Source organism: Eumetopias jubatus, unplaced genomic scaffold (assembly GCF_037043125.1).
Source record: "Eumetopias jubatus isolate StellerSeaLion01/CBP00866 unplaced genomic scaffold, mEumJub1_p1.0 scaffold_9, whole genome shotgun sequence".
Lineage (NCBI taxonomy): Eukaryota > Metazoa > Chordata > Mammalia > Carnivora > Otariidae > Eumetopias > Eumetopias jubatus.
In genome coordinates this window covers 88,364,982-88,391,385 of record NW_028274815.1, presented here as the reverse complement: position 1 = coordinate 88,391,385, position 26,404 = coordinate 88,364,982, and the positions used below count along the sequence as shown (strand labels likewise).

Below are 26,404 nucleotides of genomic sequence, written 5' to 3'. Positions count from 1 at the left end.
TTTCCGTTAGGATCCAGACTCCCCGCTGATGGCTCATGAGGTTCCTTGATAGCCTACTGATCTCCTGTCCTTCTGTTACTTCCATTCACCTTGTTCTTGCCACATTAGTCTTTCTGGTCTTCTTCAAATGTGCCACACTTGCTGTCCTCAGGGCCCTGGCCCTTGCAATCTCCCGTTCTAGAACGCACTCTTCTCCCTTGTGTAGCTGCTTCCTTTCTTCCTTTTAGGTCTCTGTCTAAAACACCATACCCCTCCCCTGCTGCCCTGCTTATTTTTCTTCATTCTGCTTAAAAGATCTGGAAGGATATTTGTTAATTCTTTGCTTATATGTTTGTCTTTTCCCCATCACAAGTCAACTCCAGAAGGGCAAAGACCTTGTTTGCCTTGTTCACCACCGGATCCTGATGCTGGGAAACATGCCTGAGACACAGTACTCACCAAACAGTTCTGGGATAAATAAATGTCTAGAGCCCCACAGCATGACGACTGTTTTGTGATCTGCATTTGTTTAATCCAGATTTTAAAAAGTCTTTAGTTGGAGACTTCAGCACCCCCCTATCAGTATCTGACAGACCCAGCAGGCAGAAAATCAGTAAGGACATAGTGGAACTCAACCCCACCATCCATTGACTGGATCTAATTGACATCTATAGACTATTTCATCCAACAACAGCATAATACACATTATTTTTAAGCTCATATGTAACATTCACTAAGATAGGTCACATTCTGGGCCATAAAACACACCTGAACAAACTTAAAATAAAAATCGTACGATGTCTACTCTCAGACCACAGTGAAATTAAACTAGAAATTAATAACAGAAAGATCACTGGAAAATCCCCAAATATTTGGAGATTAAGCATCACACTTCTAAGTAACACATGGGTCAAAGAAGAAATTTCATGAGAAATTTAAAAATATTGTGATTAAATGAAAATTCAAGTACAACTTATCAAAATTTGTGGGATGTAGTGAAAGCAGGGCTTAGGGGGAAGTTTATAGCACTGAGTACATGTATTAGAAAAGAAGATCTAAAATCAATAATCTAAGATTCCACCTTAGGAAACTTGAAAAAGAACAAACTGAACTCAAAGTAAGCAGAAGAAAAGAAATTAAAAAGAATTAGAGCAGAAATCAGTGAAATTGAAAACAGGGAATTGACAAGCCTCTGGCTGAACAAACTAAGAAAAAAAGAGAAGACACAAAATACTAGTGTCAGAAATGAAAGAGGGGACATCACCACAGATCCTGTTGACATGACAAAATAAGGAAATATTATGAATAATTTTATGCTTACAAATTTGGTAAGCTAGATGAAATGGACCAGTTCCTTAAAAGACACAATCTGCCAAAACTTATCCAAGAAGAAAGAGACAATCTGAATAGGCCTATATCTATTAAAGAAATTGAATCAATCATTAATAACCTTCCAAGACAGAAAGCACAAGCCCAGATGATTCATTGGTGAATTCTGCCAAACATTTAAGGAAGAACTATACCAATTCACTACCATTTCTTTCAGAAGATGGAAGTAAAGGAAATATTTCTTAAGGGAATATTTTCCATTCTTCGAGGCCAGCATTATCCTAATAACAAAACCAGATTTAAAAATTATAAGAAAACTGTAGACCGATATTTCTTATGATCATAAATGTAAAAATTCTCAACAAAATATTAGTAAATAGAATCTAACAAGGCATAAAAAGAATTATATACTATGACCAAGTGGGATTTATCCCAGGTATACAATGTTAGTTCAACATTAAAAAAAATCAATTAATGCAATCCATCACATCAACAGGCTAAAGAAGAAAAACCACATGATCAAATCAACAGATGCAGAAAAAACATTTGACAAAATCTAATACCTATCATGACTAAACTCTTAGAAAACTAGGAATAGGGGTGAAATTACTCAACCTGAAAAAAGAACATTTACCAAAAACCCTACAGCTCACATTATATCTAATGGGGAGAAACTAGAAACTTTTCTGTTAAAATCAGGAACAAGGCAAGGGTGTCTGGCCTCTCTTATCTCTCCTACCACATCATACTGGAAGTCCAAGCTAATGTAGGAAGCCAAGACAAGGAAATGAGAGGTATACAGATTGAAAAGGAAGTAATAAAACTGTCTTTGTTCATGGATGACATGATTGTCTGCAGAGAAAAATGGAAAGAATTGACAGAAAAACTTCTGGAGCTAATATGTAGTAGAGCCAGTTTGCAGGATCCAAAGTTAATTCCTTTCCTATATACCAGCAATGAACAACTGAAATTTGATATTAAAAACACCATACCATTTACAGTAGCACCCCCCAAAATGAAATACTTAGGTATAAGTCTAACAAAATGTGTAGAAGGTCTATGAGGAAAACTACAAAATTCTGATGAATAACTGGAGATTTATCCATGTTCACAAATAGGAAAACTTAATATGGTCTAGATGTCAATTCTTCCCAACTTCACATATTGATTCAACACAATCCAGCAAGTTATTTTGTGCGTATTGACAAACTGATCCTAAAATTTATATAGAGAGTCAAAAGATCCAGAATAGTCAACACAATATTAAAGAAGAAAAAAGTTAGAGGATTGATATTATCAATGTCAAGACTTACTATAAAGCTACAGTAATCAAGATAAATTGCTGGCAAAAGAATAGACAAATAGATCAGTGGAACAGAATACAGACCCCCAAAATAGACCTACGCAAATATAGTCAATGGATTTTTGACAAAATAGCAAAGGCAGTACAATGGAGAAAAGACTGTCTTTTCAACAGATGATGCTGGAACAGCTAGACATCATGTACCAGAAAAAAAAATCCAGACACAGCCTTATGTTCCAAGAAAAATTAACTCAAAAGGGATTATAGACTTAAATGTAAAACACAAAACTATAAAACTAGAAGATAATGTAGGAGAAAATCGAGATGACCTTCGGTTTGTGGATGACTTTTTAGATACAACACCAAAGGCATGATTCATGCAAGAAACAGTTGAGAAGTTGGACTTCACTAAAATTAAAAACTTGTGTTCTGCAAAAGACACTGTGAAGAGAATGAGAAGATAAGGCACAAACTGGGAGAAAATATGTGCAAAAGACAAATATGATAAAGGACTGTGATCCAAAATATATAAAGAACTCTTAAAAATCAACAGTAAGAAAACAAGTAACCTGATTAAAAAGTGGGCAAAGGATCCGACCACCTCACCAAAGAAAATATACAGAAGGCAAATAAACATATGAAGAGATGCCCAACATCCTATTTCATCATGGAATTGCAAGTTAAAGTGACAATGAGATACCACTACACACCTATTAGAATGGTGAGGATCCAAACACTGATGACACAAGATACTGGCGAGGATCTGGACCAGCAGAAGCTCTCATTCATGGCTTGCTGGGAATGCAAAATGGCGTAGCCCACTTTGTCTGTTTTGTTTTATTTTTTAAAAGTTTTTTTTTTTTTTTTTTTACTTTTAATTCCAGTATAGTTAACATAGTGTTATCTTAGTTTCAGGTGTACAATATAGTGATTCAACAATTCTATAATTCCGAATTATGGAAGCAGCCCAAGTGTCTATCAACTGAAGAATGGATAAAGAAGATGTGGCATACACACACACACACACACACACACACACACACACACACACACAATGGCACAGCCACTTTGAGGACAGTTTTGACAGTTTACAAAAGTAAACATTTTCTTACCATATGAACCAGCAATCACACCCTTTGTTATTTACCCAAGTGAGCTGAAACTTATGTCCACACAAAACCTGCACATGCTGCTTACAGCAGCTTCATTTGTAATTGCCAAAACTTGGAAGCAACCAAGAATCTCTCGGTAGGTGAATGGATAAATAAACTGTGGTACATCCATACAATGAAATATTATTCCAAAATGAGCTATAAAGCCAAGGTAACTTAAATTATATTACTAAGTAGAAGAAGCCAGTCTGAAAAAGTCACACAGTATATGATTCCAACTAGATGACATTCTGAAAAAAGGCAAAAACCATGGAGACAGTAGAAGAATCAGTGGTTGCCATGGGTTGGGGGGAGGAGGGATGAGTAGGTGGAGCACAAAGGATTTTTAGGGCAGTGATGCTTTTCTGTATGATATTATAATGGTGGATACATGTCTATACATTTGTTCAAACCCAAAGAATGTACAACACCAAGAGTGAACCTTAGTGGAAACTATGGACTTTGAGTGATTATGATGTAGGTTCATCAGTTGTAATGAATGTACCATCTGGGGATGGATGCTGATAACTGAGGAGGCTGTGCAGGTGTAGGGGTGGGGGTACATGTGAGATCTTTATACCTCCTGTTTGATTCTGCTGTGAACCTAAAACTGTTCTAAAAATAAACTCTATTTAAAAATCATCTTTGGGAGGGTGACTTACAATATCAGAGGGGCTATTTTTAGAAAAGAAAATGGACAGTGAGGTGGCAGAACCACACCAGTGGGTCTACTACACAGGATGTGTATTTATGTATGTGAGTGCATGCATGTGTGTATGTATGTGCATGGAGGTGTGCGTGCATGTGTGTGTTAGTGTGTGCATGTGTGTATGTGCATGTGTACACATGCATGTATGTGTAGGTATGCATGCATGGGTGTGTTTATATGCATGTGATTGTATGTATGCATGTGCATATACTTGTGTGCTTATTTTATATGTATGAAAGTGTGTGGACTCTAGATTGTGACTCAACAAGAAGATGGGGTTTTTAGCAACAGGTCAGTTCAGTTATAGAATAGGTTTCTTTGCTCTATAGTAAGTTCTCTGTCCCTCAGTGCCTCTTAGCAGAACCTGAGTGATCCCTCTTTAGAAATGTTGCAGACAGGACTGCTGGGTTGATGGGGGGCTGGTGGGTCCATTTAGCTCAGATAACATCGAAGCTCCCTTCTAGTGCTAAGTCTGTCAACCTGGGGCACTCTTGCATGAGGGTCTCTGCATCTTCTCTCAGTGACCTCTTGCCAGGAGCACTTTCTACAGGTGCCTTTTCCTGAGAGAAGACTCTGAGTGTTCACTTCCTGCCTTACGTACATTCACCTCCAGCTTGGAGAATCTTGAAAGTCCATTTCAGGGAATCAGAGAGTGCTGAAGGAATCCAGGGGCCCCAACTGGGGAACAAGAAGCCACTGAGGCTGAGAAATGGGACAATTTCCTTGCATCTCTCAAGTAACCCTTTGGGCATCCCTCTTAATATTTTCCTAATATAATTATCTGAAGCCATGTCTCTATAAGGTATCGAGGGGTTTAAATAGCTTGATTGCCGTGGAAACAAATGGTAACACCCTCCTTTTCTGGAAGCCCTGGAAAATTTATGGCTTCCTCCCCATTGCTTCCTAAGTACTGATTTGTTACCAAGTTGCACAATAATCAGAAATTTAAACTGATTTATATCCCATCCCTCAACAGGATGCACTTTACTCTACTTGTAGCTTCACATAGTAAGTTTAAACCCTAGTTCCCAAATCATTCAGTGATGACTTTGTGTAGAGCTATAAATAAGAAATAGCTGTTATCATCATATTCATTGTGAAATCTTGGAAAATAAAGCACCAGCCTTGGCCACATCTCTCATACTCTTATTTAAGTAATACTACCCTTGGAAATTTTTAGTAATGGTTCACCTAATTAGTTAATAGTTTTTCACTGGTAGTAACCATGATGGTTACTTTCAGGTGTCAACTTGGCTAGGCTCTAGTAGCCATTTGTTAGGTCAGATGCTAGCACAAAGCTGCTGTGAAGGTATTTGTGGATGTGGTTAACATCTACAATCATTTGACTTTAGTGAAAGAAGTTATCCTCCATGATGCAGGTGGGCCTCATCCATTCAGATGAGGGCTTTTAAGAGCAAAAATGGAGGTTTCCTGCGGAAGAAGACATTCTGCCTCAAGGCTGCAGCATCAACTCTACCTGAGCATCCAGCCTGCTGGTCTGCTCAAAAGACTGCAAACATACCAGCCCGCACAACCATATGAGCCAATTCCTTTGGTTCTATTTCTCTGGTGAACTCTGAATGACAGAGATTTTGGTACTAAGAGTGGTACTAGAGGAGCAGAATGAGTTTTAAAGATGATTTTCCTGAGTTAGTTCTGTGTTTTTTGGAATTGATTCTTTAAGCTGACAGATTTAAAGGTCCTATGACTCTATTTTCAGTGGTAAAGATGACAGCGATCATCCATGGTATGATGTGCCAATAGAGATAACATGAAATATCACCACTGGACACTCCTAATCAAATACTTTTTAAGAGGCAAGGTTCTGGGTGATCTTGTGTATGATACCTTAGAACATTTTTGTCAAACTCATGACTATAATGAGATTGGCCAGTTGCTCTTAACTGTGCTGGACAAATGATGAGTTTTGGATTTCAAATTCTCAGCCCAAGCAACAGATAAATAATCTGAAAGTTTTTATGTCTGCCTGAAAGAAACCCTTATCTTCTGTAGCCCCAGAGCTGAGACTTCTGACCATTAAATCCAGAGGTTCATCCTGTGAGTGGCTGAATTACCAAGCAGATTGAATGCCCAAGCTCACAGTAGGTCCATTGTTGCAGTGAGGGCATTGAATGGAAAGGAATGGGATCCTGGAAATCCAGGAACATATGGCTCAATTCTGATGAGGTTTGGGACACTGAACCCCTAAATTTTGCCAAGTCTTCTTTGCCAATAGAAGCAGCCCATTCAGTCCTGCCTGAGGAGGTGAACCCTCCTTTGATGGAGGAGCCCACTACAGCCTCTCCTCACATAGTTGTCTTGTAAGACATTGTTGATCCTCAGGACTCACCTCTACCACTTCTCTTTGCTTCTAGACCTAGAACTAGACTTAAGTCTGAGCGGGCCTCAAAGGGTGAGGTGCAAAGGGTACTCTGACAGAACTGCATGACTTTTCCAACTTTTCCAGAAACAAATCTGGACAATATGAGTGGGAATAATATTAAGAGTGTGGGATAATGGTGAAAGAAACAAAGTTAGAGTTACATTTATTCATGTGAGCCAATGAACAGAGATTCCGGATTTAATGCTGTGGCTCATGGGATTGGAAAGGACTCTAACTGGATGGTTTGTTGGCTGGCTGAAACATGGACCAAAAGATGGCAAATAGTAAATTAAGTTGAAATGCTACCTGCCTTGATATACTATAAAGAAATGTACCCCAAAGCTTTGGGAGATTGGAGTGTTGAGTGGATTTGTCATGGAAGACCTGCTCACCCGTCCCAGGATGACACACCTCTCATACCCACTGTGAGAAACATACTTGTGAGAAGAGCTTCAGAATCCTTGAAGCACTCTGTGGTCACGCTTCCACACTGACCGAACCTTACAGTAAGAAGCGTGGCACAGAATCAGGAAGCCTGAATGCAACGGGAGGATGTGGATCTTGAGCCTACAGGAACCAAGTGGAGGTACTTACATGCCAAAACCAAGATGGTCATGGTTGCTGTGACAGACGGCAGAGTCCAATCAGCTATCAGAGCTGTGGCACTCAGTAGTGGGTCAGGGCGTCCCTAGCAGAAGAACAGCTGGGCATGCTACTAAATCCTGACTTGATCTATAAGCACAAGAGTACTAGGTCTAGTGAACAGAAGTCTAACTAGGGTCATGACTTCTCTATCAATTCCCAGGCTGAGGGTTTAGAGACCCAGAACCCCTCCAATGAAGGGAAAGCTGGATCCTCTTGAGGAAGGACCCCACTACATTGCCAACAATTTATACTGTGAATCTTTCTCCCGACTCTCCCCAAAAGGACCTTTTCACCAGGCTAACTGTGCACATAATCAGACCTGTCAGGAGCTCCTGGACACTGTCCCTGAACTGACACTGGCTCCAGGAGACCCCAAATATCACCATGTCCCCCCATCAGAGTGGGGGCTTATGGAGGTCAGGTGACTACTGGAGTTTTAGTTCAAGTGTGTCTCACAGGGGGTCCAGTGGGTCCTCAGACCCATCCTGTGGTTTTTTTTCCCAGCTCTGGAATGCACAATAGGAATACACATACTCGGCAGCTGGCAGAATCCATCCTCATGTTTGTTCCCTGACCTGTGGAGTGAGGGGTATTATGGTGGGAAAGGCCAAGTGGAAGCCACTAGAACTGCCTCTGCCCGGGAAAATAGTAAACCTAAAGCAATACCACATTCCTGTAGATACTGCGAGATTAATGCTATCATCAAGGACCGGAAGGATGCAGGGTGGAGATTCCCACCACATCCCCATTCAACGCTCCTATTTGGCCTGTGCTGAAGACAGCTGGAGTTTGCAGAATGATGGTGGATTTCTGTAAGTTTAACCAGGTATGAACTCTAATTGCAGCTGCTGTACCAGATGTGGCTTCCTTGCTTGAGCAAATTAACACATAGTCTGGTACCTGGTATGTAGCTATTGACCATGCAAATGTTTTTTTCTCCATACCTGTTCATAAAGACCAGCAGAGCATTTGCTTTCAGTGGGCAAGGCTGGCACTGTCCTACTTCTGGGGTATATCAGCTCTCCAGCCTTATGTCATAATTTAGTCCACAGGGACCTTGATCACCTTTCCCTTCCACAAGACAGCAAACTGATCAATTACATGGGTGATACTATGCTAATTGAAACTATCGAGCACTAGGCTTATTGGATACTAGACTTATTGGTAAAACATTTGCACATCAGAGGGTGCGAAATATATCCAACAAAAATTCAGTGGCATTCTACCTCAGTGAAATTTCTAGGGGTTCAGTGGTGCAGGGCTTGTTGAGAAATCCCTTCTATGGTCAAGGATAAGTTGGTGCATCTGGCCCTTTCCACAGGTAAAAAAGGGGCACAATGCCTTATGTGCCTCTTTGGATTTGTAGGCAATATATTCCCCATTTGGGTGTGCTTTCCAGCACATTTACTGAGTGAGTTGACAGAGCTGTTAGTTCTGAGTGGGGCCCAGAACAAAAGGAGGCTCTGCAAGAGGTCCAGGCTGCTGTGCAAGGAGGTGTCAAGGAAGTCTGGGAAAGTGGTAAATGGAGAGACCTCAATGAATGGGCAAATATGCGAAATAAATTTTATCCTCCATGAATGCTCATAAAGGCTGCTCTCAGCAGAGGAGGATTTTAATGACCCATTCTGTGGATACCAGTCATCCTCTTTCCCCACAGCCAGTCCTGCCCAAGTGGCTATTGTTATAGGGTGGAGGTCATGTATGGCTTCAGTATGGTGGACTTCCACTCACCGAGGACAACTTGGTTATAGGAGTGCTCATTCTGCCCGCAGCAGAGACCAACACTGAGCCCCTGATACGGCACCATTCTCTGGAGTGAGGAGCCAGACATTGGCTAGAACAGAGGACATTGGTTCCATCATGGAATGGGCAGCATTTTGTTCCCACTGAAATAGACACTTGTTCTGAACATGGATTTGCCTTCCCTGCATGCAATGCTTCTGCCAAAACTACTATCTGTGGACTTACAGAATGCCTTATCCATCGTTGTAGTAGCCCATACAGCATTGCTTCTGATCAAGGACCTCACTTCACAGCAAAAAAAGTATGGCAACGGGCCCATGCTCAGGGAATTCACTGATCTTACCATGTTCCTTACTATCCTAAAGCAGCTGGCTTGACAAAATGGTCTTGCGGAGATCCAGTAACAATACCAGCTGGGTGGCAACACCTTGCAGGGTTGGGGGCCAAGTTCTCCAGGAGGCTATATGTGCTCCAAATCAGCACTCAATTTATGGTGCAGTTTCTCCCGTGGCCAAGATTCATGTGTCCAGGAATCAAGGTGTGGAAATGGGAATGGCACCATGTGCTGTTACATCCAGAGACCCACTACCAAAATTTTTTATATCAGTCCCCATAGACTTTATACTCTGCTGGCCCAGATATCTTAGTTTCAAAGGTAGGAATGCTTCCACCAGGAGACATAATAGCAATTCTATTGAACTGGAAGTTAAGACTGCCACCCAACCATTTCGGACGCCTCACGACTGAATAGACAGGCAAAGAAAGTAGTTACCTTGCTTCCTGGAGTGCCTGATCCTGACTGTAACTATTTCAGTCAGAAGTTGGGTTTAGTTTAGGGGAAACTGGGCTGTACTCCACAATGGAGGTGCGGAAGAGCCTGGAACACAGCATGTTCCTTAGGGCACCTCTTACTACTACCATGACCTGGGATGAAGGTCAATGGAAAGCTACAACTCAATTCAGTCAGTACTGCTAGTAGCCCAGACCCTTTAGGAATGAATATTTGGGTTACCTACCAGGTAAAGAACCACAACTTGCTAGGTGCTTGTTGAAGGCAAAGAGAACATGGAGTGGGTAGTGGAAGAAGGTAGTTATGAATACCAGCTATGACCAGTTACAGAAACTAGGATTATAATTGATTTTGTTATGAATATGTTTATCTGTGTATGTGTATAATCCCTTTTTCTTCTCCTTCTTATCCCCTTATCATGTAACATAAGTTGTACTGACTTCATATCATAGTACTTAAATATTTTTAAGTTTATATCACAGTATTTAAGTTATGGGATATCAAGGAGAAGAGTGAACATTGTCTAAGGACTTTAATCCTCTTCTGGGGAAAGGGTTAGTGCATTTTCAGTTGTATACAGCATAGTTGTATTAGGCAGATGCAGGACTTCATTGTTGTCTTTATTTGGAGACTAAGTATGGTTTACAGAGATGGCTACGAGTGCCAAATTGATAAAGGGTAGATTGTAATGCTTAGTTCTATGTGTCAACTTGGTTGGCTATGGTGCCGTGTTAACTGAAGCACTAGTCTAGATGTTGCTGTGAAAGTATGTAGTAGACATTATTAATTTCTACAGTGAATTGACTTTAAATAAAGGAGTTACTAAGAGTATGTGCCGGATCTGTGGGTGGGCCTCGTTGAAGGCCCTAAGAGCAATCTGAGGACTCCTGGGGAAGAAAAATTTCTGCCTCAAGACTACAGCATCAACTCTTGCCTGAGTTTTCAGCCTGCTGGCCTTCCTCACAGATGGGCTTGCCAGCCTCCAAATTCATCATGGGAGCCAATTCCTAAAATAAATATTTATATCTATATTTTGTATTGGTTCTGTTCCTCTTGAGAGTTCTGACTGATACAACCAATAATTAATTTTTTAATAGCAGAAGATATTACTCCTATTTTAATACTAAACAAACTGAAGTCTAAGTGATTTGTCTGAGGTGATACAAAGTGAAGGAGAGAACCAAGAATCAGAAGAAAGTTGATGTAAACCAGTAATCTAGTCATCACTGTTGGTTCGTACAAAGGGATTGGAAAGCAATAATGTTTTCATTAAATTGGCCCATTAGTTCTACCTGAGAAGGACAGAAAGAGTGTGAATCCTCTAAAAAGATTAATGGACTTCATTCTCAGGCTATATGCAAATGTATCTTGTAAATTACTAAGACATGGCCTGGAATTACTAAGCACATAAAATATCAGGTAAACAAAAATCAAGTCTGCCCCATGAGTGACTTCACCCCAGAGGGAAAAGATGGTATAAAGTTGTCTTATCTCAATGAGTTGGTACAATGCCCTCACCCCTGCCACCACTGCCTGGGTGGTGAGCACCAACAAAACAAAATAAAACCACAGCAAACAAAACGACATCAGCACTCTGTTCTTTCTTGTCATTGCCTTCAGTTATGTGAAAAAATGGAAGAGCACTCACAAGTTCTCTAGAACATTAGAGATGCCCCATCAAGCGGACATTGTCTGCCTTCTGGGAAGGACAGCCTGTTGGGTCCACTCTGCAGATGTTACCCTCTGGTGTGGTTTATGGGGTGTGTGTATATGTTTTTCTTTTTAACTGGCTCCAACGACTGAGTTTTTCCCTGGGCAGGGAAGACTAGAAAAAAGTACCTTGTCTTTATGAGCAATGTGAAGCTACGTCATGAAAAAGAGGTAGTAACAGCGATAGAATTTTGCAGAACAGAATCCAAACTTGCTGTGGGAATCAAGTGTGCTCCGTAGCTCTTGGCCACTTGCATGCCTACAACCCACATCACCAACCTTGCTATCACATCATCTCTTTTTTGTCCAGGAGGGCTGGGTCATGTGTAAAATCCACCAACAATCTTGACGTGTTATGGTGGGCTCTGTCCTCTGGGGAGAATCACAGAACTCCCACGTGTGACTACCAGTAATCAGAAATTCTTCTCCATTGCTAGTTTATGACTATTTTAAAAATGAATTCTGGTTTAATGCTTTGCAATTGAAATATGACTTCTGACTAAAATAGTTTTCTTGAGCTCCCATTCATTGTTTAGGCTAAATGTCAGGTACAAAACTGACACCTTAAAAAACCGCTTTATAGCTGTTTCTCAGTGGACATAGGAAAAATAAATCAGAAAATGGAAGCGCCAGTGGCAGAGGAGATGAATAATTACCATTTTGCTAAGAGATTACACCAATCAATTCAGGTTCATTTTTGAGTAGCCCACATCTCTCCATGTGGCCATGTTAAGTGTCTTTTTTCTAAAACTGCAAAATCAAATGCCCTTTTAATCTTTTATTAGAAGCCTCAGGGATATGTTTTATATCTGCATCTATCTCCTAATTCTTATGGTATCTGGCCTTCAATTAATTATCAAATTCTTAATAATGATTTCTAGTGTTTTTGTTCCAAACACTAGGCTGAGCATTTACGAGATTAACTAATTTACTCCTCCACAAAACTCAGGGTGATAGGTACAATCGTCCTCATTTTACAGGTAAGGAAACAGAGGCACAGGAAGGTGAGGGAACTTGCTCAACGGCACACAGTCGGTGGATAAATAGAAGGGTCCTGATTTACACCTGGCAGCTGCGCTCCAGACGTACCCCCTGTGCTCATTAATCAGTCTGTGCCTTCTTTTATCCTGACCAGACCTGACTGCTCCGTGGCAGGAGCCCCTGGGCCCCCAGTAGGAGAAGCTGACTGACAGAGGCAGAGGAGAGGGAGTGGCACATGCCTGAGCACCAAGGGGTCTGGCTTCATTCCCAGTGATGACTAGCTGCATGGCTTCGGGCAGGCCACCTGGCTACCTGGACCTCCGTGTCCACATCTGTGCCCTGAAAGGGTCCCCAGCACCCTACCAAGCAGACAGCCGGAAGTGCACTGGATTGAAGCTCACCACAGAACAAAAGCTGGGGGTTTCTATGGGAGAGCTGGGGGAACGGCTTGGCCCTGTGGTGCCTTCTCAGGAGAGAGTCAACTCCTGGAGAAGGTCTAACCTCCTTGGATCAGAGCTGCCTCTGAGCTCTCCACAGATGGGGTGCGGCCACTGTCCTTCCTGGGGGTCTGTGCTCTGACAGGCATGAGGAAGAGGTTCTGTCCTTGTCATCAGGGACGTGACACTCCAGCAGCACGCTCCCTTCCAAAAATAAGTTGCCTACAAAACTTCAGAATGGCTTTGTTTTGACAGCTGGGATTCGTTCGTGCTTTCAGGATGGGTTCATTTTCAGCCTAAAAATTACTCATAAGCTAAATTGCAGCTTTCTTCATCCCACAGAAGGCAGTCCAAGCACATGGAGGGGAGAGGAGGGGGTATGAAGTCGTCGGGGCTCCTAGTGGCCCACAGCAGTCAGAAAGGGACCCGCGGCCCAGCCAGAGTGCCAACACCAGTGCCAAGGGCGATCAGAGCTGCCTGGCATGGGTGTTTCCGGAAGGAAGTGGGCTTCCACAGCCCACGGCTGACCAACTGACCGCCAGACTGCTTAGCAATTCACTTGTGGGGCAGACAGGGTTCCCGAAGCCCATGAAGATGTGCCACAGGGGTCTGTGGGCCCAACCATGCTTCATGAGTCACTGTATTCTGCTGTGGCCGCACCTGTGACACAGCACTGCTTTGAGGGTCTCTGCATGTTTGGGCCTGACCTGCAAGCAAGCCAGGGGCAACTCTCCCTGCAAGAGATGGGCCTACAGTGGAATTCAGACCTGGTGAGGTCAGCCCCAGCCCATCCCCACCTCCGATTAAGTCATTTGATGCAGAGGGACACCTCCTCCACACTGGTTTGGTTGGTGGGGCTCATTCAGGTAGCGTGTGTGAGAGCAGGAGGGTATCTGCCTGTCTCAAAATTGGAAACACACTGGCAGCAACTGAGAGGTTGGTTACAGAGCTTACAGTAGCACCCCTTCCAGTCTGCGTTTTAGAAAGAGCACAAGTAAAAGGCTTGCTTACTGCAGTGAGCCCAACTGGAGAGAAAATGATTCATAAACCAGGGATTCTTCAATTTAGAAAAAACTGCCTGGTTGTTTTAAAGAGCTTCACCCTCAAGATTTCTTTATATTGCACATGCCTGGGTTTTCACTGAAAATATAATTGTAACCCTATGTAATACATGCCTTGTTATGCTCTTAAACAGGTGGGATGTAGATAACATAGAACAAGTTCAAAGTTCGGCTGCAAACACAATTCCTGTAATGTCCCTGCTTGCAGGCCTAGCTGCTGCTGTTGTCGGTCATTCTGTCAGGTCAGCTGTTCCTTTCAGACCAGCTCCCCAAAGCCTTAAGTATAGAGGTTGTGCCATCCATGTGGATTTGGTCAAATGGTTCACTGCCACGTGGGCTCTGGCTGCTGGTGAGCTCAGTGTGGAACCAGAAAGCAGACCCTCAGATCACACTCCCCTCTGCTGTGCACACCCCACAGCCTCCTGCCAGTGATACCCCTGACCTCTCGCTGCAGGACACCTGGACAAGCCAAAAACTACCTGAGGCCTTCGCCTCACGGAGACTGGAGAGGCCACCACAAGCCAGCACATCGGAGCCAAGCAGCGCTGACAAAGGGTTGGGAAACCAGAGTCCCTGTGCCAGCTCCAATGCTGGTGCTTGCTGTGTGACCCCTGGCAAACCTCTCAACATCTCTGAGTCTCAGGGGCATCTTCGAAAAAGAGGAGTTTAATGAAAAGATCTTCAGAGGCTCTTTCCAGTTCCGATATTCTATTACTCTGTGGACCTGAAACTATTTCATCCATACACAGAAAGTTAACTTCTGGTCTATAAAGTAAAGAATTTCTCAGAAGTCATGGGAGTGAAATCTCATTGGCAACAGTTTTCCCAACTCCCTTTAGTCTACAAATATCACCAGATGCTTTCTAGAAGCAACGCACTCTTCAGGGTCTATTGATCAGGGCTCTGAGACTTTTTGGAAATCAGGACTCAGCACACAACACCCATCATTTTCCCAAAATATACTGATCCCTCCTGTATGCAGTGCATGCTGATCTAGTCTATTCTAGTTCATTCTGTGTCTTCTATTTGATCTAAAAAAAGGTTGGTCCAAATCCACTAAATTGGTTTGGTGACTCATGATTGGGACACCTTCGAACGTGTGGTTTGAAAGATACTGCTGGAGCCAGTGGCCCCAGAAAGGGTATGCTGACCCCAAGGAGAGCACTGAAGGGAAGCAAGGCACCAGTCAGAGGGGCTGTCATGGAGTGAGCCGCAGTTACCTGAGCAGGAAGAGCAGAGACCGTGAGGGGTCCAGAACTCAGAGGAGGGAAGGAGCACAGTTAACCTCCTTTGATCAGAACTTAAATCCCAACTTCCTAGCCAGCACCCAACAACCCAAACTATACCTTCCTACCCAGCACCCAACACCCAAACTATACCTTCCTACCCAGCACCCAACAACCCAAACTATACCTTCTCAGCCAGCACCCAACAACCCAAACTATACCTTTTCAGCCAGCACCCAACAACCCAAACTATACCTTCTCAGCCAGCACCCAACAACTCAAACTGCTCAACAGTGTGTGGCTGATCTCAAGGCCCTTCTAGATCTGCCTTGCTATCTCCCACCTGCTCCTGGGCTCCTCACCTTTGGGAAACATCCCTCAGCTTGGAATGTCCTCCTACCTGTCAGGCAGAACCTGCCCCCCCCCAGGAAACTTCCCTGTCCCCAGACCTGTCACACTCTATCCCAGTTGCGTGCTTACCAGCCTGCATTCCAGTACTAGACTCAGTGTCCCTCCATGCCAGAGCAGAATCTTCTCTCGCTATAGATTCCCAGGGCCCAGCACTCTGCCTGGACCACATACATGCACCTTATAATAAACAGGAGAGAGAGGGGTGAGTGAGTGACTTCTAGCCAGAAGGCCGGGGAAAGCTTCCCGGCTTTCAGGAGGGCCATGATCTTCTACTTCCTTCCTCAGTCACTGCTGCTAGTCACTGACCATGGCCTCTGTCTGGGGGCACAGTGCTCGCTTTCCAATGACTTTCCCATGGAGTTGACCCTGAGCAATAACTGATCTATATCATCTGGTGCTGAATGTTCATAAGGCCTCAGAAATAGAGAAGTCATGGATGGACATGATAGGTGGTATTTGATGGTTGTTTCAAGCACAGAAATGGATTTAAGCACAAAGGGGTTAACTTAAATACTACAGATCATCTTAAAATTCTTCCAAGATTTTCTTTCCACTCTGTGATCTGTGGGTACCAAAAGATGACTCCAAAAGTTGTATCCAGTCCCTTCTTCAGAAACACTAGACCCAAGTCCTTGGATGGGAAGACCTCCAATGATGCCCACCGGCTGTACCTTCTGAAGATTGTAACCTTCATGATTTCCATATTCTGGGGTCTTTCTCATGCCTTGGGGTCTTCTCTGTGCCCTGAGGTCCTCCCCACACCCTGGGTGCCTCTACTGTTTCCAACCTGGGAGACAGGGAAGGGATCCATCCAGCCTGGAGTACCCTGTAGCTATACAACATATGTCTTTCCCAGGTCTTCTTGGAGGGGGGCTCTCTTCCATGCAGGACCACCCCCAACAGATCTGTCTCAAAGCAGAACAGATCCCCGATCAGCCCAAATGGCTCCAGATGCTGGAAGAGTCCCTACTGTTGTCCACGGCTCTGAATGAATCCCTGGGTCAGAACTCCCCCATCTCAGGCCCATCCTCTGTGTACCCTTGTCCTGGCACAGGTGCCAGGAAGCCCTCCAGTCTTTCACTGTGGGCTCCAGGGCCGAGGCACAGGGGTATACCTCTGGACTGGGCACTGCTAGCAGAAGTGGGCCATTCTCCAGGTGGATGGAGCTGCTGTGTGCTGGCAGCCGGGCCACAGGGCAGCCCCTGCAGGCAGGCACAGGCCCAGGAAGATGGGCAGGAAGAGCCTCTGGGAGAGAGGCTGGAGGCTGCACACTCTGGCAGAAGCCCTGGGCCCAGAGAAGAGCTCTGGCTCAGCATTCAGTCTACAGAAAGAGTCCCCACCCTGTCAGCCCTTGAGTCTCTCTGGAGGCCTCAACCAAAAAGTGGGCCAAGCAGGGCCAATGCGCAAGGCCTGCTTGCAGCAGGGCTGAGAAGCCCAATCTCCAAGGGTAGAACCAGCAGAGCGCCAGCCTCCCAGGGATCTCCACAGCAATCAAAGCACACGAGCCAGGTGTGGGTCCTCTTCGTATCCCCCATGCTGGGATGCCTGGGAATAAATCTCCCATGCTCCTAGGAGACAATCACCCCTGCCACTACCTCAGGGGCCAGGAGCCCCATCAGTCATAGTCTTCTCTCTTGTGCCCATGCTTGGAAGGGCCTGGATCGAATTCCAGAAGAGCTCGGCACTGTGAAAACACACAAGCGCTGTGGTTTGGGTCTCCATGGACAGCAGGGCTGGGAGCTCCACCTTTTTCAGAGGAAAATTCATTAACAGAAACAACCTGGAGAATATTGCAAATTACTTAAAAAAATCCTTCCACTGTAATTAGAGATGGGCACATCTGTGATGGGGTTACCCAGAAATAGATTTGAAGCCAACTGCTGTGTTTTCTAAGTTGGGGAAATCTGTTCAGTTGCCGTCCCGGCGGGGGGGAGGGGGGCGCGGCACAAAGGCACAAGGCCCCACTTGGGCTGGCTTAGAGCACACCACACGGATTCACGGGAACAGCTACCATTTTGGTTCTTCTGCTAGAAATGGCAAATGTGGATGTTTTGCATTTTACTATAAGGTAGGAGAAATTCTACTGGGACTACAAAAGGAAAAACCATTAACAGGTGTTTTTTTCAGACTAGTGCTTTTTTTTGTTTATGCTTTGTTTGAGAGGGGAGAAGTGAAAACCACACATAACATGTGGAAGGACGATGTACAGTATTTTCCACCGGGGTTGAGGCGGATGATTGCCGCCATCCCCACGAACATGTGCTCGCTTCATCCAGCAATATCCATTTCACTTCCCACGTGGGAGCACAGCATGGACAGCCCCGGGCCGCGGGGAGTCAGCGCCCAGCCCTGAGCGTGGCCGCTCCAGGCTGGCATCGGTTGTGCATTTCTGCTGCCCGAGTGAAGTGCACATCTCTGCTGCTTTCCTTCCGGAAGCAGGGCTTCCTTCCACAATGCCTTTCATCAGGAGGGACCCTCTGGGTGTCCCCTGGACTCAACTCCTCCTTGCTGATGTAGGAGAACTGTTAGCAGAGAGTGAACCCTGAGTGAAAACAAAATGCCTGCTAAGTGTCTAAGAGGCTGGGAATGTTGAGAGCAGGCCCAGCGCTGGTTTTCCTTAGCAACACGCTTAAGAGGGCAAGATGGTGAGCAATATCGCTCTCCATGTAGACTCCTCCAAGCCTGACTCTATTGTCATGAGCCCTCCTGACGCTAGCCCTATCTGTTTTGCAAACTAGACAGAGGGAATTTTTTGGTAAAGGACCAGAAATGTTTACAGAACTATGATTGCCCTCCCCTTTCCAAGTCCATCCCCTGTTTAAGGCCTGGAGGATCTAGTCTTCCAGGAAGCATGGCCAAGTGAGAGGGTGGGCTTGCACCCCCACTTCTGCCTCCCAATGAGACCCAGCTATACCTCCTAACCAGGCTGCAAGGTGGAAGGGAGCAGACCAAGACCTAAGGGATCTGCAAACAGACATGGACACAAACCACAGAGCAACCATTTCACTTCGTGCCTGGGACCTGCTGGTCTCAAGGGGACTTGAGCTGTGCTGGCTGAGAGCACAGTTGCAGTGGCTATGACTGAGGCCTCTTCCGCACTCCCAAGCTTGGGCATAATACTCCTCCGGACCAGGTGAGACAGGTGGTGACGAGGCCTGAGCACCACCGATCGGGGGCCCTGAGGAATCTTGTGTGTAAAGCTCTGAGAGGCCTCTGGGCTCCTGCTGAGCACAGTAAGTGAGCTGGTGGGCATGCCTCCAGGGCCCTGGGCAAGGGACTGGGCAGCCAACGCTGGTTTTGGTACCGTTCCTCAAAGGACAAGAGAGGTTGTCTTGGCCCTGAATACACCATCCTGTGTGGCAGGCCTCAGCCCAACTCTGCCTCGCACACTCTCATCAGAAGACTGGTTTTAGGGCGCCTGGGTGGCTCAGTCAGTTAAGCGTCTGCCTTGGGCTCAGGTCATGATCCCAGGGTCCTTGGATTGAGCACCACATTGGGCTCCCTGCAGGGAGCCTGCTTCTCCCTCTCCCTCTGCCGCGCCCCCTGCTTGTGTGCGCGCGCTCTCTCTCTCTCAATAAATAAACAAAATCTTTAAAAAAAAAAAGGAAGACTGGTTTTATATAGAAAGGTTTTCAAAGATCCACATCATGTGGTAGAGCCAAGAGGGAATGAGAATACGTTGTTCATACAGCAAGGCAATGAAGAGAGTAGCTCCCAGCTGGAAATGTGGGTCCACACTGTCCAGGACAGCAATGGGCGGTGCAGTGGCCTGTGAGCACTGCAGATGTCTCCCTGGGTTTTAAAGACTGAATGTGAAAAATGGCAAAACACCTCATCAACATTTTTCTTATATAGATTACATGTTGAAATGATAATATTTTTAGATACTGGGTTTAATAGATTATACAATTAAAATGAATTTTACCTTTTAATTTTATTTTTAAAATTATTTTAACTTGTTAAAAATGTGGCTACTAGAAGATTTTAAATTAGGTAGCTTGAATTATAGTTTTATTGGGCAGCACTGATTTAGAAATCTGGACTCTAATCCTGGCTAATCCAGTGTCTAGCTGGGTAGTAACAGAGGCAAGCTCATTGAACTCAGATTTCTTTTGTGAAATAAGCCCAATTTCCTTCACAAGTTAAAAGAATAGCTGAAAATGCCGTCTATACCAACCATCAGACCAGCATCCCCCTCCTGTTTCTCCTCAGAAAACAGGCCTGTCCCACGTGGTTGAACAGGTTGTAGACTGCACAAGGATGACACATTGAAGGGAAGGGAAGCTGTTCACACTGTACATAAATAGATTTATATATTTATTTTATTATATCCTGGTACCTGGCAATAAGTATCTTGTTCTAACAAAATGAGTATATTACAGTGATTTTCCAACAGACAGAATTAGAGCATTCTGAGGAAGCAATACTTTTTTTCTGATTTGCATAAAAGTTATAGCTGGGCTCGGGTCGCCCTACCAGAACCTGAAGCCTGCCTGAATTCCACTCCAAGGACAGCTGCTTGCTGGTTTCACCTCCATCTCTGTCATAGGCCTGAAGCATCTGAGGGCAGGAACTTGGTGCCCTAATTCAAGCCTTAGTTTTACAAAATGTCATTGGTGTCTGGTGCCAAAGAGTTACAATAACCAGCTGGGCCACGGCCAGGGCTTGCCCAGGGTGGGCCACTTACCTTTTCATTTTTCTTGTCATCTGGTTTGCATCCGGTGTTGGTGGGGCTGGATGACAACAGGCCACTGACAGGCACCCCTCCGGCCTCCCCGTTGAGGTTGGCGGCACTGACATTGGGAGGTGTGACGGCAGACGCTGCGGATGTGAGTGGGATGGCTGGTCGGGGGCACGGGGCCCCGATGACCGTCTGCACGGGGGACTGATGCACGTGCTGCGGGGACACCACCGAGTGGGGCCTGAGGCTGGCGGCAGACAGGCGGGATGGGGAGTTCTGGGTGCGCAGGGGTGACACGGTGGCCGTTGGTCGGTCCTGGGCCTGGGCTGAGGAGTGGGCAGCTGGAGCATGAGGTTGGAGAGAAAGTAGGGTTGCAAGGTTAGTTTGCCATGGCAATGCAATCGCCACGGACTCGTTCCTCGGGCTCACCACCTCTCTTCGGTCTCTCCACACCCGGGCACGCTCCACAGGGAGAGAGACTGAGGCCAGGCAACCAGGAAAACACATCCCATCTCCCCAAAGCCCTGCCACAGCACAAAACAGCCCACCCTCAGGGGGAGCAAAAACATCTTTTCCAAGGTTGCCACGAGCGTGGGCATGTTCCCAGCTTCCCATGAAGCCTTCTAACTGGTTTCCTCTGCTGAGATGAACTAATACACTTACAAGTTCTCTTACAACGCCCTTGTGAAAACGTTCATAAAAGTAAGGCCTGTGACAGAATCCTGAAGAAGCCCCAAGATGCCCCGGAACTATTAGACACCACTCCCTGTACGGTGATCACTGCCAACAGCCTGGCTCTGGTTGGTCTCGACCCCAGAGCTGTAACCCGGAACTCTGTTCACACTTGGTATTTGAGCTGGCTGAGCTCAGGCCGAGCATGTGCGGCAGCTTTAGCTGGTGACACTCACAGGAGGAAGGCAGCTGCAGCCTTGGGGGTGAGCCATCACCCCTCTCACGGCGATCTGCCGGTGGCTGACGCCTTGCTCACACCCCGAAGCAACAGTTTCTGGATTTACAGAACAGGAACCTCACAATGATGAATCTGCCCCCTACTGACAGCAAAAATGCCTCCTAAGGATGGTAAGGGTCTGAAGGCCTGACGTTTGTAAAAATCCACCATTTGAAAACATAAAGTCCCTTCTAAACACAGCACCGAATTAAAATGAATCTTGCTGCAGCTTGTGTTAGTGATTTTGAAGAACTGTCTCCTTACCAATCACAGAAGAAACACACAGGGGGACAGAGTGAGGCACATGGGAGGAACGGTGACTTGTGGCCTGGACTGGTGACCCAAAGGGAGACACGGGTTGTGTCAGCCCATATCACTTTATGCCATTTGTCCCATGCAACATCGGGCAACTCAGATTACAGCATTTTTGCACTGTCACCCAGAGAAAAATTACACCTCACACTGTCCTTACTTTCTACCACCAGAATTCGTGGCATTCGTGGCTTTGCAATATGAAAGAAATACACGTGATAAAGCAAAACAATATTCTCAGCCTCCAAATATGCCTTGAATAGATAATCTACTCATAAATCCTCACAGCATTTCCCTGGCGTGTGAAGTAACTCAGCGCGACCAACAAGAGCCCCTTCACATGCAAGGCAGGCCTCTTCCCTCCGACAGCGTTGCGTGGGAAGAGCCGTGAGAGCTAGTTATGTGATCCCGGGATCTCCGGGACGCAGGGACTGTCGCTGCCGCCTCTGTTTCTAGGAGGTGAAATAAATAAAGGCTGATTTATGGTTTTAAAAGTATTCAGGGTTTGGGGTGGGTTTGAATCCTCACTCAACGTGGCCCCACATTTCAAAAGACTAGGTTAGGCAACTATGCAGATCGATGAAGCCACCGGGCTCACTCAGTCAGCCCGAGGTAACCCGTGACTTGGACAGTGCTCCTGGGGCCATCTGTCTGCCTTTCCCCAGCTGTCTGAACTCTCCTTCACCCCCCAACCCCCGGCCCTGGAATGAGAAGTCGCGGCTGGGCCAGGCAAGAGCAATCACTTGGGCTCGAGAGCCTGCAGGGGCTGCTCCAGATTCTTCCAAGTCCCACACCACTCCCCTCCTCTTCTGGCTGGCTTCCACATGCCTGCCACATCACCCTGCCAAACCCAATGCAAAAGAGTAGAGGGTGTTCCAGAAAGTTCTAAGCCTGCCTGCCAGGCAATCTCTTTGACATCCTCCCCTGTTCTCTCCCTTCTTCCTTCCCTCAGCCACTCCAGCCTCCTGGCTGTTCCCCCAACACAGGCTCTCTCTCACCTCAGAGACTGTGGCACAGAACGCTCTTCCCCAGAGTCACATGTCCCCTCGCCTGCTTCAGTCATCGCAGACACTGCCCTCCCAGAGAGCCCTGTTGTCACCAACCCACCGAACAGTGCAGGCTGCTGCTCTGCAATCCCAGCCCCTCTTGCCCTGCTTCTGTTTCCCTTTCCTCCCATGGCACTATCTGCTCTTAACAGTCTGTATGATACAACTCTTCGTTGTGTGTTGACTCCCCCCTCTACAAGCTGAGCTCCATGAGGGAGCAACACTTGCTGTGTAGTTCATGAATATATTCCAAACAGCTGGACTGGTGCGCAGCATGCAGCAGGTGCTTGATAAATTTCTTGAATGAATGAACAAGTCTTTGAGGAAAGAGAACCTCAATTAAAATATCTCTTCAGATTTTACAGAATTGAACCACTGGAGAAGATAAAAATCCTCTATGAGAAAGAGGAGCATGACTCATTACACTGGCTGGTAGAAGAATGTGAGATTCCACTGATCCTCAGTAGGATTTATCCTCAGGTTCACTCACCCTGTGCCACCCAACCTCAGACTGACCTAGACTGCTATCGCTCTAGTCATCCTACTGGTTAGCAATGCCAAAGCAACCTGCCTGACAGAGGCAGGCAGTCTGAGAAAATGCTCTTACTCCATAGTCTCTGTTCCCCTTTGCCTCTCCTCTGTAAACCTTTGGCATGCTCCAGCAACTCTGGAGTGCCTAAATCCCATTAGACGTCACTCAGTTCACTGCTGTGTCATCCCACATGTGCTTTATAAAGAGTAGTTGAATGAATAAATGACTTACCTTATCATCAACATTGCCCTTTTCTTATTCTCAGGTTTATCACTTCCCATTTCATGGATGAAATGGAACATTGGCAACCCCCCAAACTTTAGTCCAGGCCAGCCCCTCTCTCAACTCATCCACATTCAGACCCACCCTGCCCTCCAGTCTCAAGGATACAGGGTCCCAAGAGGTGTACCCTGTCACACTCATCTTGATCCTTTCCCCTGGCTCATCCCCTTCTTGCCTGTATTAAATTTCTCTATTAACTTTCCTCCTGTAATTTACTAAGCAAGTTATAGCTCCCATTTCAAAAAGTCTTCTTTCTGGCCAGTACCTCCTTTTTCTGTTTTTCTTTATACCTAGTATTCTTGAAATAGTGTCTGCATCGGTTCTTTCTTACTTTTCATTCAGTTCTTTGCATGATCTGTATTTGCTCTAATGGCAGTTTTCATCTCTGCTCTGTGTTCCGGATACATTCGCTGTACAGATTTCTAGTATCACTAATTTCCATCTTCAACTGTGTCCAGGCTAGAGTTCATGTTACCTATAGAGATTTTGTATTTAAATAAATATATTTTTCCCTCTTCAAAATTTCAAGTTGGTTCTTTTTCATATCCATCAATTTCTGATTCATAGCTATCCATCCAATTTTTCTCCTTTATAACACCCTGTTTTTTCTTTCTTTTTGGGGGGGAGGGGGAGAGTAGATGTTATTCTTTCTTTTCCCTTTTAGAGGATCTTTTATTTTCATTTAATTTTATTTTTTAACTAGGCCCCATGCCCAATGTGGGGCTTGAACTCATGACCCCAGGATTAAAAGTCAGATGCTCTACTGACTGAGCCAGCCAGGCACACCTACAAGATCTTAAATATACTGATATCAAAGACTTTTTCAGATTTCTCTCCCATTTCTTCATTTTATTGGCTATCTTTTATGCATTAGTGTTTCCCTTGTGCTTTGAGATTTCCATGTGCAAGGTCCTCTTGAGCATGACTTTCTCATTGCTATTGTATTCTTGGTCATTGTTTCTGCATGGTCCTCTGGGACCTCCTCTCAGAACCAGGTGTAACTGGATGGTTTGGGTTCTGGTCCTCAGGCCAGAGCCTAACTCAGCTCCATGCCAAGGTGGCATTCTCTATCTTCTCCCATACCCTAGGGAGCAGCTCAGTATTAACCATTCCCCGAGAATGGAAGAGACTGCAGCTGTTCAAACCATTGCACTTGGCTCTGGTCCTCTGATACTCACCAGAGACTTCCTGTCCATTTTGTCTTGCAGGAGTTGAAAGTCAGCCAACAATGCCTGTTTTTCATTCCAGTAAGCCAATGCTTCAACCCCACTTGCTATTGTGTGTTCCATTTTGTTTAGATCCATAGAGTTGACTTTTTAAAAATTTAAAAACAAAGAAACCTCTTTGTGTTTAAAACAGAGAGAATAGGGGATTTCCACATGAACTCACTATCCCATACTACCCAGGAGTCCTTGACTCACTTCTCAGTCTACTGAAATATGGCTTCTCACTTTCATTCCGTCAAATATTATCTGTACAAGATCAACTATGACTCCACCTGTCAGCAAATTTAATGGACACGTTTCTGTTTTCAGAAAAATATCCACTGATCTAGTTGCTTCTCACCAATATCACATGGACTTGATTACTGTAGCCTAATGGCTTGAAATCAGTGTTAGCCTTCCAATTTGTTGTTTTTTCAAGGTTGTTCTGGCTATTCTAGGTTCTTTGCATGCCTATATGAATTTGAGAAACAGATTACTAATCTCTACAAAAACTTTGAGTGGGATTGTGATTGGTATCCCATTTGATCCATAGGTCAAATTTTTGGAGAATAAATCCCTTAACAATATTAAGTCTCCTCACTTATGAATAAAGTATATTGCTCTACTTCAGTCTTATTCAATTTCTCTTAGTAATATTTGATAATTTTCAGTGGACAGGTCTTCCTCTTTTATCAGATATATCCCTAAATAATTTATATTTTTTATGTTACTAAAATTGCTATCATTTTTTAAAACATCAATTTTCAATTATTCACTGCTAATATGTAAAAATACAGTTGATTTTTGTATATTAATCTTGGATCCTGCAACCTTGCTGAATTCATTTATGAGTTCAGCACTCTTTGTATGAGTGTGGATTCCCCAGGGTTTTCTATATTCAAGATGATGTTATCTGCAAATAGACATAATTTTACTCCCTCCTTTCCAATCTGCATGCTTTTTATATTTTTTTCTTGACTAACTGCTCTGGCTAGAACTTACGGTACAATATTGAATAGAAGTGGCAAGAGTGGATATCCCTGTTTAATCCTGATCTCAGGGGAAAGCTTTCAGTCTCTCACTATTAAGTCTGAGGTTAGCTGTGGTTTTCATGGAATTCTTTTGTCAGGCTGAGCAGCTAACTTCTATTTTCTCGTTTTCTGACTGTTTTTAATCAGGAATGTGTGTTGGATTTTGTAAAAAAAAAATTTTCCCCACATCTTTTGAATTGATCATATTATTTTTATTCTTTAGTTTGTTAATACAGTAAATTATATTGACTGTTAAATGTAAATCAAACCTTGAATTCCTAGGGGAAACTCTAGTTGGTCATGATGTATTATCGTTTTTATTTATTGCTGTAATTGAGTGCTAAAATTTTGTTTAGAGTTTTTACATCTATGTTTATGAGTGATATTTGTCTGTAGTTTTATTTTCTTTCAGTGCCTTTGTCTGGTTTGGGTATGAGGATAAAGTTAGCCTTATAGAAAGAGTTAGGAAATATTCTCCCTTCTTTTCAGTTTTCTGGAAGAGTTTCAA

The 26,404-nt window shown here is 44.6% G+C and overlaps 1 protein-coding gene across 1 annotated transcript in view; it reads right to left on the bottom strand.

Annotated features, from left to right (window-relative positions):
* SH3RF3 (SH3 domain containing ring finger 3) overlaps positions 1 to 26,404 on the bottom strand; it is a 361,651-nt gene that overhangs the window by 34,316 nt on the left and 300,931 nt on the right. The window contains exon 8 of the mRNA XM_088026672.1: positions 20,546 to 20,880. Within this exon, the coding sequence (XP_087882798.1) occupies positions 20,546 to 20,880 (335 nt within the window). The remainder of the gene's footprint in view (positions 1 to 20,545; positions 20,881 to 26,404) is intronic.